The 21,103-nt window shown below is 43.5% G+C and overlaps 1 protein-coding gene across 1 annotated transcript; it reads right to left on the bottom strand.

Moving 5' to 3' along the window:
- Nucleotides 1-4,788: 4,788 nt before the first annotated feature.
- Nucleotides 4,789-15,126, bottom strand: cotl1 (coactosin-like F-actin binding protein 1). Its single transcript, XM_041938997.1, has 4 exons — nt 14,701-15,126; nt 13,767-13,849; nt 7,475-7,632; nt 4,789-4,930 (listed from the first exon to the last, which is right to left on the bottom strand). Exons 1-4 carry the CDS (start codon nt 14,775-14,777, stop codon nt 4,820-4,822), a joined length of 429 nt encoding a protein of 142 aa, XP_041794931.1. The 5' UTR covers nt 14,778-15,126; the 3' UTR covers nt 4,789-4,819.
- Between the last annotated feature and the right edge of the window lie 5,977 nt (nt 15,127-21,103).

Here is a 21,103-nt window from a genome sequence, read left to right as displayed (position 1 = left end):
TAAACTTCATCCTCCACTACTCACTTCCTCACAGCTTACTTAAAGCCAGTGAGCCAACCAGAGCTCTGTCATTATGCAACCTGCTATTACTCCTCATAGATCACTGCAACCACCCAGCCAGCCTGTCAGACATAGACACACACACACACACACACACACTCAACAGAAGTCATGTTTGATAAGCGGCTGAGTCATGCCGACGAACCATTAATCCATTCATCCGACAGCTGTAGCAGAACGCTGATGGTGTGTGGGTTTGCACAGCTGGGGGCCATCGACTGACCTGATACAGACCAGCAGCCGTCACTCATATTGAAAAGCCGGCATCGACAGCGACAAGAGAACACGCAAATTAGGCCTCTCTATTGGAAATCAGTGTCCAGCCACTGATTATTTCACTGACCGTCTCCGCTGACTCGCCACACCTGACCATGATGTGAGTGCGAGAGGCTTAATGACTGTGGATTCAGTCATCAGGAAGCAGTGTTCAATGGTAACACACTTATCAGTGATGTATTTACTTATCCCGGTGATTAGCAGTACAGAGGATGGCCGTTCAAATACCAAACAGTGAAAGAGAATATTCTCTGAGTGCGACTAATATTGATTTAGAAAGGAAGAAGAACGTTAGCATGGCAGAAACAGTGCTGAACAGCATGACAGCCAGAGATTAACCTGAAAGCATTTCTACATTTAATAAGTAATTCATTGAAATCCAATAAAGTGACAGTTGAGATCTGGGAGGATGGTTTGGCTACAGCAGCAGGACGAGGACGGACAGCGAGGACATAAACGAGACACTGACTAGAACATTATAGGACATTTCATCTTCCTCCCCGACTGCTGACTGGCTAAGCATGACCGTTACAGTGGTGACCATGGAAACCCCTGGGAGTCCCCTAAGCTCCCAGGGGCGGTTGCTTTGTGGACTCTGAATCCACAAGTGCCAAGATGCTCCCATTACCTCATCCTACACTGGTAACAAAAAGAGATTTAAAAAAAGGTACATTGAAGAGTTCTTTACTCGAACTTTTTAATAGCATCATAGCACTGCAATGCATTTTTCCACATGATGAAAGGTTTAAAAGCCAGACAAGCCAGAAATATACTTTTTATTCCACACATTCACTTCTTCTTTGTGAAAACCCGACACCTACATTACCCGCAATGCAACTCAACCTCCAACGGTTTGGTCAGAAGTTTGGGTGCGTTACGCTCGTAGCGGCTCAGGTGGCCTCCAGCCGCGACAACTTGTAGTTTTCAAGCAACATCACTTGAGGCCACAAAGGCTTTGTATAAATTTTTCACATATGCAGACCTGTAAAGAGACAGCTGTGTAAAGTCCAACTGAAATCACAATTAGCCAACTGCTTTTGCAGTTAAAAATCACGTCAATCAAGTGACTTTTAAACACAGCGATTACTTTCATTATCTAAAAGGACAGAAGAGGTGCTCAGGTTAACATGAGATCCTTCTTAAATGCTTAAACCTGAGTGGGTGGGCTGGTGTTCGTGCTAGATTGACAGCTGAGCGGCAGGCACACGAGGACACAATGTAAAAATAACCCTTGAACCAGTAGCAGTAGCTTACAAACCAAAGACAGGCAGCATTTTTAGCAGTGGTGGTTAAGACGAAGGACCACATCATCTCACATCTAAAGTTATATTTGCAGCTACATTTTTAAGCTCTCCAGCGTGCTACAGCTGATAAGCTAATTAGCTCATCAAGGCTGCAAACTAATGCTGACAACCCACAGTTCCTTCATGAATGTTTGTTTGGCAGATCATTCAACGAGCATGCTTGCAGGTAAGACATGAGCTGGAAGTCTACTGTGGGCTGCTGTTCAAAGCTTGTGGCTCTTTTTGCGTCGCGTGTGACCGCCAGCCTGCGACAGAGTGGTGGTGAATACATTTCTTCCTTTTGGTTTCTTATCATTCTCTCTCTCTCTCAAAAAAGAGTCTCATAGAATTTCATACTGAACAAAGTTTAATGTACATCAATGGCTGCAATACATTCAAAAGTCTAAAAAAAACACTGTAAAGCCTGCATTTGAAAATGGTCAACAAATATGAAAGTATGACACATCAGAAGCTGTAGAAAAACTTGTGGGGATTCTGAGACAGGTTATTTATTTTGATTTAGCATTTTTTACAACAAATCAGGGAGGTCTTTGACACATAACAGCTCTATAGTGTCTACAACTACTAAACTAACATAAAATGTTGAACAACCCTCTTTTTCAGGGTGTAAGCCAACTAAAAAACATGGAAATAGCCTACTTACTTTTGGACTTTCAACTTCTTACCAAAATATCTATTAACTAATCTACGACTATTCGTGTACTTGTAAGCTTTAGAGACACACAAAAGACAACGAGAGGCAGGTTTTGGAAAAAAATTTATTTTGAAATGACTCATCTTTTGCCCACTCAGTTTTCTTTCTTTTTCTTTTTTTTTTTGCATTATTTTTTTGAAAATCTCTTCAGCCAATGTCCACGATAACAGTGCTCTTAAAAATAAAATCAAAAGGTCAAGGGTCAGAGAAAATACAATTCATCTCAAAAACAAAAACGGTACAAGATTTTTTTTTTTTTTTTTTTTTTTTGGTGGGAGTAAGGGAGGGTTAAAACCAAATAAACAGAGATGCTACAACCGAGAAATGGCTCCCCCTGGGTTGGGACGATACACCCAGGCCCACATTGTGCTGGGCAACATGCTGATCAAAGTCCCGCCCCCATGTCAGGACACGGCCAATCACAGTGTAGTGTCCACAAGTTCCCATGATGCCCCTCTCTCCCTTGGGAGACTAAGGCAGTCAAACACAGTAGGTTACAGTATGCGAGATGAAACACCAGAAGAAAAGATCTCCATTTTCAAAATCCTGGGGGAAACATTCAGTACTTGACTAAAAGATCTGCCGATGGATCAATATATTAGCTGTTTCTATAGCGTCATATGTACACGCTCTTTGCCATGTGCTTTTCTACAAATTCTGCCTGCAGCTCTGGAAACTGCTAACATCGATTCCAACAGAAACTGGAAGGAGAAAGTAGTGAAATAAGGTCCAAAAATGTTTGCTCTCAAAAAAAGCATATTTGGACTGGTGATGAAAGGGATTCACGGCACAAAGCAGGCAAGTATGAAGACAGGAGGATGAATTACAGCCCGTCTCAGGACAAGATGTCATGGTTGACTTTGAGGCTGTAATCCAAACACAGCTGTCTGGCTGGAGATGAAGAGGTGGCTAAATGTGTGCTTAGGACTATGACTCAAGCTCACTCAAAGCAAGCCGCCAACCACCACTGAGGGTACTGTTAGAAAATGGAGATCTCTCCCTCCTGGAGGTACAGTGTATCATGACTAAGAGCATGGTCTGGTGTCAAACACATGTCTGCAAGTAAAGAGTTTCATTTCAAACCGAGCCATCCACCCGTGTCACCGAGCTCATTCTAACAGTATGATCCATGACCACAACACGAGATTTTGAAGTGAAACCCTTCAGTTTTTTTTTTACATCCTCGTGGCATGAAAGTATTCCTAGCGAACAGTGCTGAAGCCTCGATGTAAAGTACTGCTCAGCTGAAGCCCAGCTGAGACGAGGATGAGCGTGAGATGATGATGCACAGTAGATAACCAACCATGAGCTGACCAGGGGAGAGGGCAGATGGTAGGTGAGGAGAGAAGGCAGTCTGTGATCTTTAAGAGCGCTTATACACTTGCTTTTAACTATGCTTGCTTTTGGGAAATTTCTATATTTGTTTTCTTGCTGACGCTACATCAATACCACTCTGTCTGTTCAACATGAGGCTACAGCCAGCAGCTGCTTAGCTTAGCTTAGAATGCAGAAATCAGTTAGCCTGGCTCTGACAAAAGATCAAAAAACAATATGCATGCACTCACCTCTAAAGCTCGATTATTAACATGTTATATCTCATTTGTTTAACGTGCAAACAGTTACAGTGGGTTACATGCTGGACTACTCCTGAACCAAGAATAGGGACTTCCTGGAGTCTCCACCGGTTGCTTGGCAACTGCTTTCGTGTCATTTTTACACTTTTTGTACAAACTAAACAGACAAGATACAAAATGTTGATTAGAGGTGGTGGCTGTCACGAAAGCAAAATGGCATATTTGCAAAAATACCAAACTATTCATTTATATTAACATCCTTGAGTGTCACCATGTTTAAGATATCTTTATGTGTGCAAAACCTGAAGCTCAAGCAAGAAATTCCAGTGTTGGCCAAAGAAGATCCCGTGGATGCAGCTCACCCATAAGTCATGTTAAAAGCCAGAATATAAGCGCCCTGATGCAGATGTCATCATTTTAGAGGTGCACCAGCAGCACCTGTGCCAACACATAGTGGCTACAGTAACTCTGATTTGTTTTTATCTGTTAATGTATTCTGAAGCTGTTGTTGAGAGTGCATTACTAAGCTGTTAAAGAAAGAGAGACTTTTATAACAAGCCACTGTTAGGCAGCATGAACAGTGCTTGGTTAGTTACGCTGCTTCTATAAACTGGCCGTGGTGCACCTCTGCTCTCTTTGTATGTACCTGTGTTCTTGCAAAATGAGCAAATTGTTTACTATGAAGTCTCGCCGCCGGACTTCATTTGAAGGTAAAATGTGTGTGTTGGGTGCATGCGTTTCCCTTTCTTCAAGCACCCTCTCCGTCCCGTCCCGCCCTCTCCCCAAGAGGTAGCAGCCCTGCCCCACCGCTCCCCGCCCCCACCTATTCCATCCCACCCCAACTGGATCAGACCCACCCCCACCCCCACCCCAACCCAACCTCGACCCTTCCAGTGGACTGCGGCCCTTCTCTACTCAGCCTGAGCATCATAGTTGGCCCCACCCGCCTTCTTCAGCTCCATACGGATGTAGTCCTCGTCCAGTTCCCTCAGGTCACTTAACATGAACTCCTTGGCAAAGTTCTGCAGAAACACAACACATGCTGAGGTGAAGAACAGCATCAAAGGATAAATGGATCTTGCAACAAAAATGCAACACCAGTTTACATCAACTGCTGAGCATTAAAGGATCACTTTGCTGATGTTCAGCCTTAGATTAAGAAAACAGCATAGCGTGAAAACAACAGGTTTTTTAATGTTCTTCTACAAACCAGTGACGTCATTATTGGTTCTCAGATGAACTACAGACTAGTTTGGCTTGGATTTCTTGTCTCCGCCTCTGCGTATCTAGGGGGCGTACTCTAGATGCTGCCCAAAGATTCTTCCTTCCTGTCTTGCTTATATTGTAAACTAGCTACATTTCCAACAGCGAAAATGGCATGATTTAATAAGAGTACAGTGGATGTTTTAGATGACGATACTTTTTACAGGACATGTATTCGAGCCACAGGATACAGCTGAAGCAATCCAGCGAAGAGGGGCCGAGGCTGCGGCTGTATTAGCCCTGCCAGAGGATGCAGCTGGCAGGGACCATCCAGAACCTGAGCTGCCAAGAGCAAACAGCGACTGGTGGTGCTGTTGCTCAAATCGCCCTCGGATGCCAACAGAAGCTGAATCATTCTGCCGCACTGAATGCCGCCCCGAAGGAGCCTGCGTGTTCGTTGCTATGCGGCAAAGTTTTGCTCCTCGCTTAAAAAGAGGAGTGCCGGAGACCTTTTTCAGGACCCCAAAGATAAACTAGAAAAGATAACAGAGACCAGCAGGGCCAGAGGGCAGATGACCATTGAGTGAGTGTGTTTGTCACTTAACGTTACGGCCGACAAAGTAATAGCTACAGGCTAGGGTGGGTGATACACAGAAATGTCGAATAAGCTGTTGTCTCAACATGTTTTTTCCTAATTGCACGGCTGCTTGTTCGCCAGATAAAGTCCATAGTGTATTTTCACAAGTGTCACTAAATGTCATGTGGCAAGCACACTTCTCTATCATATTGGCTAAAAAGTTGTCCAGTGTATTGCCACCCTTTTCTATGTATATATACAAAGCTGAATTATGTATTTTTATAGTGATGATGATCAAAGTAAGCTGCAGGTACACCTGTCAGGTGTATGCAAAATCATACCTGCTGATTAACGCAGAGTTCATTTCAATACATTTTGTTTCCGCTCAAAACAGGGCGAAGTAGGTTTGCTGGGCGGCTTTGGGACGTATTTGGAGGTTGAGTGTCAGGAGCTTGCATGTAATGCATTCTGGTACATGTAGGCACCGTGAGAATGGCGGTTCAAGCAGCTGCTGTCAATACAGCATTATTGGGTCAATTGACTACATTTACCATCAACACTCATTGGATATCCACACAAAAAGTGGCAAATTTCTCCTTTATGAAAAGCAATGACTGAGGGCTGTTCAGCACCACATCACAAAAAACACACACTTTACAGCTCTTGTACAACGAGAACAGACCAAATGTAGAATCAGGGGCTGGGTAACGTTTGAATTTGAAAGTGTGTTTGTATAGAGAGCAAAAACAACACTTTCAATAACCCGGAAAATGACAAACTTGTCAATGCATCAGTCCTGCCTCACATGGATCTGATCGAGCAAATCGATGCAATTCAGTACTTTACTTGGTGCTGACGTTCAAGACCTGGTCCTACCGGTCAAACAAGAAAGTGCCACGCTGGAGATTTCAACAAAGGTCAAGTATGAGCTTCAGTAACCTGCAACAGCTGCTGCTTGTTTCCCAGTTCACATATTTACTAGTTTTTCACCACTGGAAGCACTATGGGGCAACATTTTGATGTGCAGGCCCCCATTTTTCGTTGTATCTCTTGCTCTACTAGCACTCTCACATGACGGCACACAGAAGGAAATGCATTCAACGATTCAGCTGCGAGCTGTGGTGAGGGTGTGTTCGTTCACTCCACACCTTTAAAGCTGCGTTAATCAATGCATCTTTTTAGCCACTTTGGGGCAATGGAACGAACAGTAAACACAAAAATGATTCATTTGGAAATCTGTATCCACTTAATGAATGAAAGTCCAACATTTACTCTCCCTCTGGCTCTCTTTTGCTCTCCTGCTTGGGGGGCAAGAATCCCCAAGTCACCATGAGCATGGTGAGTTTTTCCATTGCTAATCCAAAAATATTGATCAGCGCCGCTTTAACCAAAGTGAATCTGGAAAACATGGAGCACATACTGCTAAATGTTTACAGTATATTAGCTCACACCCTTGCTGTGACTGCATACATTACATTTCTAATGTTGGAGCTCCTTTGACACATTTAATTATGCACCTGCTTCATTCTTTGGTTGATTTATTGATGAGTTTTGACTCTAGATGTTCTGGTCCTAGCACTACATTTCCTCTTCATATCATCTGGAGGTGAAAGGGTGTGTTGCTTTTAACAATCCAGTGTATCCAGCATTCTGTTGCCATACTGTCTCTGTAACCACTCAGTTTCCCCAGGGAGACCATTACAGCTCCACTCTGCCTCACTCTCATGATGACAGCCATTATTTTAATTGCCACCCTCTCCACATGCGACACCGCAGAGTCTCTGACCTGCACGATCTCTTTGACGATCGCCTTGTCGGTGCTGATCTTGGCGCGCTGCAGCCCGCTGATGTTCTCGCCGATCCAGGTGATGAGAGTGAACTTGGCTCGTTTGCTCATGGCGTCTCCCGTTGTGATCCGGACGAAGCCGAACAGACGAGAGTCATCTGAGGGCAGAGACGGAAGAGACAACGTCAGCGGCGGAAGATACACATTGAAGGTGCTTGAAGCTGCACATTTCATCACACACCAGTAAAAGACACACACTGAGAATTCTCCTGTCTGGCCAGAGGCTGACACACACACAAACAGCTGTAAATCCTTGTCACAGTCTGCTGTTGCTACTGGATAGCAACTACTTCTGTTTTTCCATCTGCACATAGAAAAAGGCTACAGATTGCACATATGAACAAAATAATCTCAAAGTCTGTCTTTAAGTTATACTTTATTATGATTATAATATTATCATTCCTTGCAATAAACCCATCCTATGTACTAGCAGCAGTAGGCAGCCACTGACAAACTCCGGTTAGCTTTGGTTTAAGGGCACTGACAGGAGCACCTGGAGCAGACTCCAGACCTGCCTGGGCCGGGACTCGAACCCAGGATCGTACCAGAAGATTAAAGAGTAAACACAGTCAGAACAGAACAGGAGCTCAATCACATCCAATCACTTCAGACACAGCTTCCCATACACACTGAATGTACTATCTATGTAACAAGACATAAAGTCTGTAAGTTAAAAACTGATTTTTATTTAAATCTGTACATTTGTGTTCAGCGCTTTGTGTTATGATGTGCTGGTCTGGTGTGTGTGTGTGTGTGTGTGTGTGTGTGTGTGTGTGAACACAGACGAAGAGAGAGAGAGAAAAGAAGAGAGAAAAGAGTTTCAGCGTTGCAGCGCACATGACTAAAAGGTTCTGCATTTTGGCTGAAGTTTTGTGAAGTTTGCATGTGTGTGTGTGGGTGTTTGTGTGTGTGGGTGTTTGTGTGTGTGCATGAGTGTGTGTGTGCACGAGGAACGCGCAACGAGGAAATATTCAGGTCAACAGACTAAATGAGTCAAATCTTTTGTGAGCCTTGCAGTTTTAACACAGACCTCCCAGTGACCACGCTGGCCGCTCTCACAGTTCTCCACTTCAGAACTGACTGCGATGTCTGAACACACAGATCCAGACTGAAGAGGAACATTTCTCTTCTGTAAATAATGAGTTTGTTTAAGTCGTACCTCCCGAGAGCAGACGTCACAAAGTGCTTCACAAAAGACATAAGAAGAAAAACTAAGAGCAATAAGGGACAGCAGATGTCGAAGGCAAACAACCCGCTAAGAACTAAATGGCATGTGGGAACTACTCCAGTTTCACTACGCCTGTGTTCACATGTACTGCAATTTTACACTAATAATGAAGTCAAATATTTCAATACTTAGATCGATCAGAGGTAAAATAACAGCTTCCTTGTCAAAAACAACTAATTCACCATTTCAGTTCTGTTCTTCTGAGTCAGCCATGCTATAACTCAACAAAAGTAACCAGGGGTGTGCAGTTGCTATCTAGTGCTGTCTAATAAATCTAATAGGCCCTCTATTGAAGTCCTGCACTGGCCACCACCATATTGGCAGGTAGGGAACACACTCCCCTCTGTGCTGGTAGCACATACACCGCCCGGCCAGAGGAGGGGTCAAACCCAGAGATTGGTTTCATCGTGTTCCTCTCTATCAGCATTTATGGATATCGGAAATTAAACGCACCATGATTTGGTGGTTAAACTATGAGCCCGCAGAGCTCACGAGGCTTTGCAGTGATCATTTTCTAAATCACGCTGTTTGAGAAAGTGCAGATTGATCGGTAAATGCTAAATCAAAGCAGCTGGACTTGATTTTGGATCTGCTGAAGAACGTGTGAGCGGGTGTAGTTGATAGATGCTGGCCACTCATGCCGCTGGACGACTTCGTTCACACAAGAAGAAAACAGAATCAGCTAAAGTTGATTACGCCATTTTCACAAATAACTCGGGCTGTCTTGTCTGCTGCCTTCAGGCGGTAAGGTGTCATTATGTTACAATAACATGAACACATTACTCATTATTCTCTTCCAGATGTTCCTGTCTGTCCGTGACTGACAACAAGTCTGCATAATGTGACCATGAGCTGCAGGGCAGAACTTCCCCAAGAAAAACGTCCATCTGGAATCCGTGGTGTGTTAACAACACACAAAATCCACATGCACGAGACTGATGCACGCAGCTCTGTTGATAAATGTAATGAATATATAGTTTCTGTACTGTTTTCAATTGAGTATATGCCAGAAACGCTCCCTCAGCCCCCCAGTGTCTGCTGTGAACAGTGTCAGGTGTTAGTCAGGTTCAAATATGTAGACTCATATGTATATACACATATATACAGACTGATATGTCAGGATGCGTGTCTGTAGCTGCTGTATGTAAATATACTTGACAGACATGCCCCGTGTTACACTCACTGTACTCATTTAATACACTCTTGGTTTTCTCCCTCATAAATGCAGACGAGACGTCCATTCATTCCCCTTGTTCCACTCTGAGAATGAATCACATTACATTCCTCATTAACCTACATTCTCGGGCAAGTCACTCTTTCCAAAACACGTGAAAACGCACACAAAAGAATACAGTGACATCATTTTAGATCGTACCACCCACCCCTAATTTGAAAAGTATTGCAATATCACAGTAATAGTGCACTTTGTGCATACATGTGACCATCTTGGCTAAATGCTGCTTCTGTGTGCAATACGTCAGCTTGACTTGTGTATCAATGAACTTTGACAAAATTGACTGTCCATTAATTTGTTCTGTGTAAGAGTTAATCTTTTAAGTTAGCTTCACTTGTGTGTGTGTGTGCGCGATTTTATACTGGATGTGAAATGACTGGAAATCTCTGTTCAGGGTAGTTTAGAGTTGTGAAATGGGAGAGATGTGCTGCAGATGGACAGAACAGAGGAGAAACAGTCAGAACATTCTTTCAATGAACTTAGTAGCGATGAATGTCATTAAAATGATATCACCAAAAATTTCATTTTAGACATTTATTATACATTTATCTACTATTTTATTCATACATTCAGCTGTTTTTGGTCCATCTGAGTCAAATTATATTTTCATAAGTTCTTCAGGCTTCAACTTTTCATCATTAGGGCCAAATGATCTCTTCGCACAGTGCTCGAGGACAACCGGGCTGATATTTTTCTGCTAATTCTGATATGTAACACATGAGTATCATTTTATCTGCAGGTACTTTTAAAAGGTGAATATAAGAAGATATGTAAAAATGGAGCAAAAGCTCCAAAAACACTGTAGTCCTACAATTCCCATGAAGCAACTCAAAAGCATCTTTCATTAGACCCTTACTGATGACATCAATACGGTTGCTTTCTCTGGCTTCAGAAAGATATAGACATTATACAACTGCTGATAAGATTACATTTTTGGTAAACACTCCACATGGTAGTCAACCACTTTATGATTTTAAATTAAAATCCTCAAATTGAGACGATCGATCATGAAAAGGTTCTGAGGGTGATTACAAGCTAATTTAATGCACCTGTTGAAAGGGCCGTTGATTTTACCAAACTGCATTAAAGGTTTTTACAGTGTGGCCAGTATTATCTTTATGTACCTGTTGATAAAAACTTTCCTGGCAGAGCCTCAGCAGCACTGCTCTCAGATCAGGCCAGCTGCACATTAAGCTGCACATTAACAGTATGACTAGGAGCAGCCACTGTAAAGAGTCTTATCAGTACAAAGGACTTCACTAGTTTCAATGCACAGTAAACTCTGTGACACTCGAGGTGAGCCTTTGTCTCCTCTGTCATGACCACTGTTTGAGATGGCAGAGAGGGACAGAGCAGCACCCTCACCCCAACCTGGGGCGCACCCACACTCCCACACTTCCTCCCTCCTCCACAGTCTTAGTCTTCCTGGTTTGTCTTCCCTTTAAAGCCATGCTGACTCTGCAGCCGCCCCCCCACCCCCACCCGCTGCAGAGAAAACTGCACTGAAACTACAACAATGATGAGACAGCAAAAAGCCCTCGTTGCGAGAGACTTTGTTCTGCATAAATTGACTGAGTTTGAGCGCAGCAAAGGTTGGCGGGTGACACTTTATCTTCCTGTGGACGCTCCCCCCAGCCAACGTTCAGGCCCCGTGTGACACAGCCTGGAAACCGGAGCCATCTCCTGTGAACAGTGTCAGGTCGGACCTACCAACATGTTAACTGAGCCCAAATTTGCTCTCGTTTTTACTTTTATCTCTGCTAACAGCAGGGCCTGAGGATGGAGACGCCAGTCAGTCGGCCATTTAATTTGGTGTGGATCCCCGAAGGATGATGACTGTGGTGTTAAACTGATCTCACGCCAGGTCAGTCTCAGGTCAAAACTTCCCCTTCACCCACACTCCTGTTTGGCTGACTCTCTGATACTGATACAATCGGAGATCCAATCTATCAGACACTTCACAGCATCAATGTTAGGTCTGACCTGCTGCTGGCACCAGATAAAAAATCTGCGGATTCATTCAATCATTAGGATTCAGAATGTGGATCTTGAATATCGGAGCTGGAAATCACAGCAATCCAGTAGAAACGGTGGTCAAAATCAGAAATGGTAACCTCGTGGTTGCACCAGAAGAGAAGCTGGTATGATTCCTCCTCTGGAGAGCACGAATGCACACTGGGTAAGTGAAAACTCTGACCTACTGGTGGAGCTAGAGGAAAAGCTAGGCTCATCAAAGTCAGAGGGATTCATCCTCTGAGGACGATGAGTGTCAAACTGCCTAATTCGTCATGAATCATGGCAATCCATCCAATGGCTGATGAGCTTAAGCAGCGGGCGGACCCTCCAACCGGCCGTCCCCACAGCCGTATTTCCCTTTAGCTGATAGTTTGGTGACCTGCGATGAATAATTGATGGACACTGACTAAATAAGTTATTGGTTGTTGCTACACTTTTTCAGCAGAAATTGGGTTTACAAGCTCTGCGGGCCAATGAAATGTAAGGATTTAGGCCGTGCATGCAGCATGTTCTTGCATTGATCCGTGTTGTGCACACCAGGATTCCTCTATTTTGACTTCCTGAGAAGCTGGATAAGTTCAAGATCGCTATTCAAAAGGAGCCTTCCTCTTCAAGCCTCACCACAAGATCAGTCAGCACCAGCTCCTCCTACACTCTGGGTTTTTTTTTTTTTTTTTTTTTGCAGGGCTACAACTTCATTGCTAAATAAGGAAAACAAGCCCACAGACAGACAGAGAGATGTCTGATAACGCGTGTGTCATCTCTGAACAGGAACTCATGGCGAGCGCACCAGCTGAATTACTGCAAAGCGCGGTGATAAATGAGCTATTTCAACACAGCCTTGTGAGCTCTGAAATATCAGGAAGAGACAGAAAGGAGTACAGCCCTGAGGCGGCAAGCTTTAAAGGCATCGAGAGCAGGCATCAGAAAGAGCCACACCCAACAGCTGAGCAGATGCTTTACTCAGAGGGGAACTTACATCTGAGCGAGGGATGTTTTCCCTCTACATCCAGCCAGCACCCATTAACCATGAGTCTTCGCTCGCTGGGAATCTTCATCTGAAAGTCCCTGCTCCACTTTTATTTTTTTTTTGTTGCTACTTTTCTCCTTTCTGTGAGGTGCAAAAATAAGCTCCATGCAAACAGAGCCCCTGCTAATCACTGCACTGTGCAGGGAGCACACAGCAGAGCTGATCCCTCATTAAAAGAGACACACACACTCAGTAAGAACACGTGTTTAAAACTGTGTATTCTTTCCCCCAGCTGCAGGGAGATGCTGCTGTGGCAACGGTTTTTTGACTTCACAGGAGGTGAGGGGCGAAAACGTTAAACTTGCATGAAGGCCGACTAGTCGGAGAGCAAGGGCTGGAGTTTAAAGCAGATTTCCAACATATTCCCATCAGGGTTCGGGATAAGATTGTGCACAGACGCACAAAAGGCTGACCTTATGTGTTTCACCTTGTGAAAACCACGTGCGGCATATTGTCGAACAGATTATGCAATTGCAATGCATACAGTGTTAAGTGCTTTGACAGTGTAGTTACAGGGCTCAAGGCCAACGGTTGACAGAGCACAGAGTCTTAAAAGATTAGTGTCCTGCCAAGTCAAGCTGCGTGGCATATAGGCCGTTTAACCCGTCCAGAGACAGAGGCCACACACATGCCACAAAACCTACATCAGCCAAAGGCAGGGAGAGAAATTGCAGCATCGCATCACACTGATAAGACTTGGTTTGAAATGAACGCCACTCCTTACCTGTGCACATCCTCTTGAAGTCCTCATAGTCAGAGCCTTGTCCTGCAGGTATGATCATAGAGCCCTCGTATTTGAACGCAGCCCTGGAAGACGCAGAAGGCACCGTGCGTTATTACTCCATGCATTATTCACCCTCATGATCTGTTGATTCACAACAATGGCGCTATGTGCACAGCAGATCCATTTTGCGGAATGCCTGAGACGCCCATGCAAGGTGGCGAGCCGCATGTCGGCCGTGTGTGCCACCACTGTAACGTTATCCTCTGTGAATACAGGACAAAGGAAATTACTTCTGCCCCGCTGGGCCTCATAACTGTGCCGTGTGTGACCGCTAAATAGCCAGAATACAGATCAGCTACATGGGTTCAGCTAGGACAGGAGGCTGAGAGGTGCTGCCGTGTGAGGTTTTTTTTATATATATAAAAAAGCTCTGAAATCAGGATTCACGCATCCAGTATGACACAATTCACGAAGGTCTCAGCCTGCCCCCATCTGCAGGTCGTGCTACTTTGAAATATGGAGCGATTTAAAGTTACCTCGTCTAAACGGTAACTACAGCTCGTTACATTTTCACAGTCTTTCTGAACATCTCTTCCATTCGGCGTGTATCCGCTCAGCCGCACTGTGCTTATTTTAATAAAATGTGAACTTCCACCCAGGGTCCGCTTCATATTTCGGCACCGCTCTCCAGACGGCGCAGTGGGCGGTAACAGGCGATGCGAATTAAAATTAGAGATGAGATTAGAAGGAAAAACAGATTACTGCATGTGTTAACTGAGCCGGTTGCTGGAGTGAATAATGGCGAGTAAGTTTTAGCTGTTCAGACGAGGCTCTGGCTTACATGTGCGACATGCTGACTTTGGCAAATATGAAAAGGCAAAATAGTCACATTCTTAAACGGAGTCTGGACAAGCAGCCGCGTCCGCGCACTCACCAATTGGTGTCCGAGTTATCGTCTCTGACTTGGTTGTAAGCCTCTCTGCAAGCCTCTTTATCGATTCTGGTTGCCATTTTTCGGGTGGACGGGGATCAAACAGTCGAAATCAGCGGTGTGTCAGTCCGGAGCAGGGAGAGCTAGCTACGCAGTAATAAAGCAGCTAACTTACACAGTTGATGTTATACATCAGAGAGCTATAACTGATACCGTTACACAATAGGCTTCGCTCCAAAATCACGACCACCGCACTGACACAACTGAGCCGGCCGGACTCAACAGAAACACACGGCTCCTCTTCCAGCGGCTCCGTTCATTTCCTGTAAATCGCCACTTTATGGGCGTTGGTGATGTTCGTCGATCAGGTTGCCAGAGAAGACAGAGAAGTCCCCCAGACGCTGGAATCACCTTCTCCCTGTGAATGGGCAGCCGTATGAGGGCCGCTGTCAAGGCAGCCGCGACGTGCTACTACGTTTTCCGGTTGTGACTTTCAAAATAAAGTAAAAGTGATGAAGACAATGGCTGCAGTGCTCTCAAAACGATAGTTTACATTTATACAATAATGCATTTGAAACAGTATTGTTTTAAATGTGTCCAACACAGTTGTGACAGTCTAATTATTTTTCAAAAGTACAACATTGGCAATGATTATTAGATTGTGTTACATTTATTTAGTTGATGCAGTTATCTAAAGCAACTTACAATAAGTGCAGCTACCCCATTTGCTTTCACAGAGTGGTCACCAGTCTTCTAGGGACCTTATACACGCGTCAGCAAAAACAGAAACTTCTTGAGTCAGATTGTGATTTGGTACAGTCATAGGAGAGCATTTGCTTCCTGATTACAGCAGCAGGAGCAGGCCCAGCATACGTGGATGGTCGTGTGATGTGTGTTTTCATGCGTTAGTCTGGACGGATGTATTTTGAAACAGTGCTTAAATACTTGTCTGGACAGAGGTCATTTTTAGTTTGAAAAACACACATTAATGTGGACGTAGTCTAAATGAGTTGTTAACCAGCACAGCAGACAGAGCACAGCAAGGCAGAGAAATGCCTGTTTGAATAGTAGATACACTCATCCTAATTCTAACTGTCTTGAAGTAAGTAAGTTACTCAGAAAAGTCAGAATCCACACTATGATAAATTAAGCAATCGTACATTAAAGTCTAGCTTTTTTTTCCATTGAAATGAGGCTATAGGCTGGATAAAGTGGAATTTATGTGGTTCTCTCCAGCTGCGGGCGTCTAGAATCATCACTTCAACCAAGTCGTCCTCTTTGTGCTTTCAATTTCTTTTCAAAAATATTTTGCTCCTTAAATTTACAGTATGTTAGTTTAATATGCAATTTATTAGCTTCTATTTATTCTGTATTTGCTCTGTACAGTAAATGCACCACCTTACAGTTCTGAATCACCTGCCACACCAGCTTGATTCGGTATGGTCAGATGGATGAGAGGACTACTCTATATCTTTGAATCAGCTTTCATGCTTTTAATTTGTAGAAAAGCCTCCACACAAAAAGATATTACTTTGATATTTTATCATTCATATAATTTTAGCTTTTCTAGACTGCACAACAAATTCAAAATGGACGGGTATCTGTGGGCAGAATGCTTACAACAGTATTCTGCTGGCATACAACACTGTGGGGCATTGACTAAATAGAAATTCAAGCCACTGAAAACTATTTCAAATGTAAATAATACATTTGCTGTCTTGAACTGTACTTTTTTTTCTTATCTATGTTAAGCTATTATTAAAGGAAAGTAGAAAAACATCAATTTAACTGGCAATTCCAAACTGTTGAACAGTAACTAAGTCTGTCAGAGAAATGTAAGCAGCAGCGGAGACATTATCTTCTAACACAATGTGAAGATCATGTTTATATGAATATACACCCTGTAGTGATCGAATTCCAGACAGAAAACCCCCAACATCAAATGTACTTCACTTTAGCAGCATGAAATCCGATCTTCATTTTACTAGATTTATTTATCAATATTGGAAATGATACAGAGAAAAGCAGAAGAATGGGAAAAGACAGTTGAGATGTCAGTTCTGCTGTCAGGATACAAAAGATGAGAAAGGGGAAAGGAGACAAAAATAAGCAACTTTGAGCAGAATTGGGGCAATATTTAAAAAAATAATCCTTAATCAACATGAGAAATAACTGCCGCTGAGAACAAAAGCGTAAATCACACAATACATTTAATGATATATCTGTGACATCCTATGAATAAGTACAATTGTTTTGATTTTGTACACCAGAAAAATGTAATACACAGTTTTACATTCAATGACATAATTTGGTGTTTTATTCTGAAGGGAAAACAGGCAACTTCCGGTTTACTTTTGCTTAATCGTGTACCTTGACACAACTCAATGCAGCGCTATTAAAATCCACCAATTTCGTTTCAGTAATTTCATTTTAATGGGTTTCATTGTCCCTGGGGGACAATTAAGGACTTTCAATAGAAGCACCCAGATACACGTTATACAGGTTATAGGCCTACTAAATGACAGGGCAGCAAGACCATCAAATAAAACAACGTTTTTAAGTGCACTGAAATAATGAATTTAACTTAAAGATTAATTTTTTTAAATTTAATTTTTAATGCACGTTATAACTGTGAGTGAAATAAATAAATAAAGCTGTTTATTTCACGCAGTAATGCACTGGTATTTACAAATGAACAGCATTTGTATAAAAAATCAAAAGTTCACACATCTGTTTCTTGGTCTTTCACAATCGTGCACACCTGTCACTCTCTGTCGTTTGTTTTTGGGGCTCTCCCTCTGTTTCACCTTTATACATCAACCGGGTAAAGACAAATTACATGAAAAAATGACACACTGAACAATAACTAGCTCACAGTTATATAGGTGTGTTGTTAGCTTGCTCACAAATTCCATTGTTGCTTCTTGAATCATCATTTTCCACCTGTGTTCTAATAAAAATGGCCGCTGCTTCCTTCTTCTCCCCCCGCTGCATGTTTGGCGTGACGGTTGCCCTGGAAAAAAATGAATGAAAGTAGCATCTTTTATTAATGACATATAATATGTACATGTCATTATATATAGATAGTGACAGGTGTTTATTCGCCAGTATTTGTTGTTAATGTTGGCTAATAAAGACACTAAACAGATTATGTATCACAGTTCCTGCACTCATTCATGCACTGCAGTAATCCACACAGCAACAATCACCGCACTGCCTCTAGCAGCGACTAACTGTCGGGATTAACCCGCGGGCTGGAGCACCTGGCTTCACAGTTACAACAAGATATCCTGTTACATTTCCCTTCCTGTAGTAAGATATCAAAACAGCATGGCATTGTAGGTGAACACAGATGTCAATAGAACTAAACCTGTTAAATGTCTGCATCGAGAACACTTAATTTAACAACAGGCCATTTTAAATTAACTTACTCTGATCAAACTCCTACTGTAACATCTGCTGCAACACAAATCTCGACATGACAACTGTACCTGTACAACTGATTCATTCAGGTGGTCCATCTGCTGAACTACTGCAGCGTTGCACTCCTCCTGCTGCAGGCTGCAGACCACTTCACACCTGTGTGATGTGTGTGTTCTTTGTGGTGGGGTAGTGGCTCTGCTGACTGTGTCGGTTATGCACATTTCAGGGCCTGGTTTGAATACCAGCATGTTCCTCGTGCTCTGGAGGTGCTTGGGTGCACTGAGGAAGGCCTTACTGAAGATGGAGACCAATGGGCGTTGATCCGTCTCTGCTGTTACTCCCGCACAGGTAGTAGTGGAATCGTTGACAGGCAAAAACAATGCTCAGACATTCCTTTTCAACTTTGCATAGCTGCTGTGTCTGGCACAATGCACAGGAAGCGAATGCGACTGGCTGCCCCTCCTGCAGCAAGCAGCAACAGGAAGGGCATAATACCTCAAGACATTATAATTCCTAAAGACGGGCACAGCCGTGACCAGAATTTTGATCTCGTTCATGTCATGTTTGGTCAGCCAGTGGCAAAACTTTATCCAGAAGTCTCCTCAGTGGCTCACAGACTTCTGATAAGCACGGCATTAACTTTTGCATCTGTGCAGCTGGGCATGTCCAGGACCGCTCTGAGGCCTTCCACCGACAGCACGTGGCCACGAAAGCAGACCTCTCTGACGCAGAACTGCAGCTTCTTCATGCACAGCCTCAGTTTCATTTCTCTGCATCTGTGCATCAAAGCGGTGAGGCTTGCATGGATTTGCTAGATGACTCAAACGCACTGCTGGTAGGTCGCCATTCTTGCCGCTGTCCCCCCTCCACAGTAAGGCATTTCCTGGGCCTAGAACTGCCACAGCTTTTCATTTATTGTACATTGGCAGCTGCATGGCAAACCTCTACAGCAGATGTTAATGTGAGCTCTTTTTCCTCATGCAGGCAGCGTCTTGTGCCCTCATCACTTACACCAAGGACAAGCCTCTTCTCATCTCCTATGAGTTGCTCTCTTGAGGTCTTGTATTCACATTAGGCTGCTTTTTCTCTCAGTCTTGTAACAAATGCATCAGTTGTTACCTCTTGAAGATGACAGTATTGTTGAAATGTCTCAAATGTGGCTGCTATGTCTTCCTGCTGAGCTGGAGTGAGTCTGAGCATTGCTGCTTACAAATCTGATGCTTTCTCACTGAGTCCAACTATTGATCCTCAAACTGTGCTCGAAAACCTGCCCAGATGCTGCTCAAGTCACGAGACGTCTCCACTGGCTCAGGCGGGGGAATGATTAGCTGCAGCGATCAGGCTAGTTAGGGAACCTCATGTGAACGGTAAAAAAAGACTTGCCCCATCAGTAGAAATAAAACATACGTCGTGCTAGCAACAGGGGCAATAAGATCACTTTTGGGTCCTGGTCTATCTGACACCATGTCGCATGTTGGTGAATAGAGACCCTAGGCAGATCGGATTCGAAACCCAAGGAACCATGCTTGCTGAAATTAACTTGAGTCATGTTTTGGTTCTGGTTTGACAGTTCTCGGTTCTGCGTGGGTCCGGGTCCCAGCCATGTTTGGTTCTGGGTAGTACATTTCTAGGTGTTTTTGGGTTTTGTCATGGATTTGTGGACCCATGAAGACCTCAAGCCCTTTTTCAAATAAACTACTGGCTGCTACAGCTTAGTTGTACCCAGAACAAGTGGTTTTATTAACTTTATAACAATGTCATAGCATTAACATTACACAACGTGCTGTTAACCAACCTTGCCCACTCACTTACAGTTGTTCACAGCTCACCTGCTTATTCTAGCTCTCTGACTGGTGACACGGTATGTCCATCTACCAGTATTACCCAAGTGGCAACCTGTAGGGCTGAAAAATTAAGCCAAAGCCTAAGTGCAAAACCTGCAGTTCCTCGAATGGCAACTTGAGGCTGGATCCAAAACCGAGTCAGTCCCCATAGACCCCCCATATTAAAATGCCCAACTCTATAGCAGAAATAAATATGTTTACAGCCTGGTACAAAAAACAGATTTGGTCTGGTCTGCTTTGAGTGACAGCTAGCTGCAAGGTTTCAGCAACCAGGCTGGATTTTCCAGTCACTGAGCTTCACAATGCCTCTTCAGAAACCTGTGAGTGGTGTCACAAAGACTACATCCATTGTTTTATACAGTCAATGGTATTTCCTAATCCCATGACACCCTCAAGAACTATGTTGTAGTCATTGCAGCCCGTTTCGTGGCTGAGGGATTGTCTTCTTCTGTGCTGGTTGTTAGAGGCAGGTTGCATCCAAAATGTTGCATTACCGCCGACTCCTAAAAAAGGGAAACGAATAAGAAAACAGAAAGAAAAATTCCTCCCCCCTTCTCAATATAGGTTCTGAGAGGGCCTGAAAGCCTCCCCCAACAGCCCCTGCACCTTTTCTCCAGGAGCTCCCATAACATCCCCACAGCATCTATTTCTCTTCTCTCAGATTTCTTTTCCACTTCAGCAGCACAGCTAGTCACCATCGCCAATATGCTAAGATCTTAATCTTGTTCTTACAAAAACAATCCCTTCCTCTCCCCAGCCAACTGGAGTTCTCTTTGATTCTCACTATCATCTCTTTTTATGGCTTTTTCCTCCCTGGTTTCTTCCCGCTGCTTCTGTCAAACCTATCCACCTCCACCTTTCCATCTCTCAGTCAGCACAGCTACCTTTACTCCATTGGAGCTGAGTTGATCTCATGGACCAATTTCAAATCTTTTTGTTCCTATAGTATTACTCATTAGACAACAAAACATGTCAAAAAATGAAATAAAAAAGGACAAAGGTCTTTAAAAAATACCATAATCGCGCTTTAAATTTCACACGAGTATATTTTCACTTTTCTTTACTATCACTCCATGAATGTTTAATTTGCGGGCATTTTTAATAGACACGAGTCAAACGAGTTTATTTTGAAAGTCTAA

Source organism: Chelmon rostratus, chromosome 6, assembly GCF_017976325.1.
Source record: "Chelmon rostratus isolate fCheRos1 chromosome 6, fCheRos1.pri, whole genome shotgun sequence".
NCBI lineage: Eukaryota > Metazoa > Chordata > Actinopteri > Chaetodontiformes > Chaetodontidae > Chelmon > Chelmon rostratus.
The sequence above is the reverse complement of the archived record's forward strand: the minus strand, read 5'-3'. Positions and strand labels throughout refer to the sequence as shown.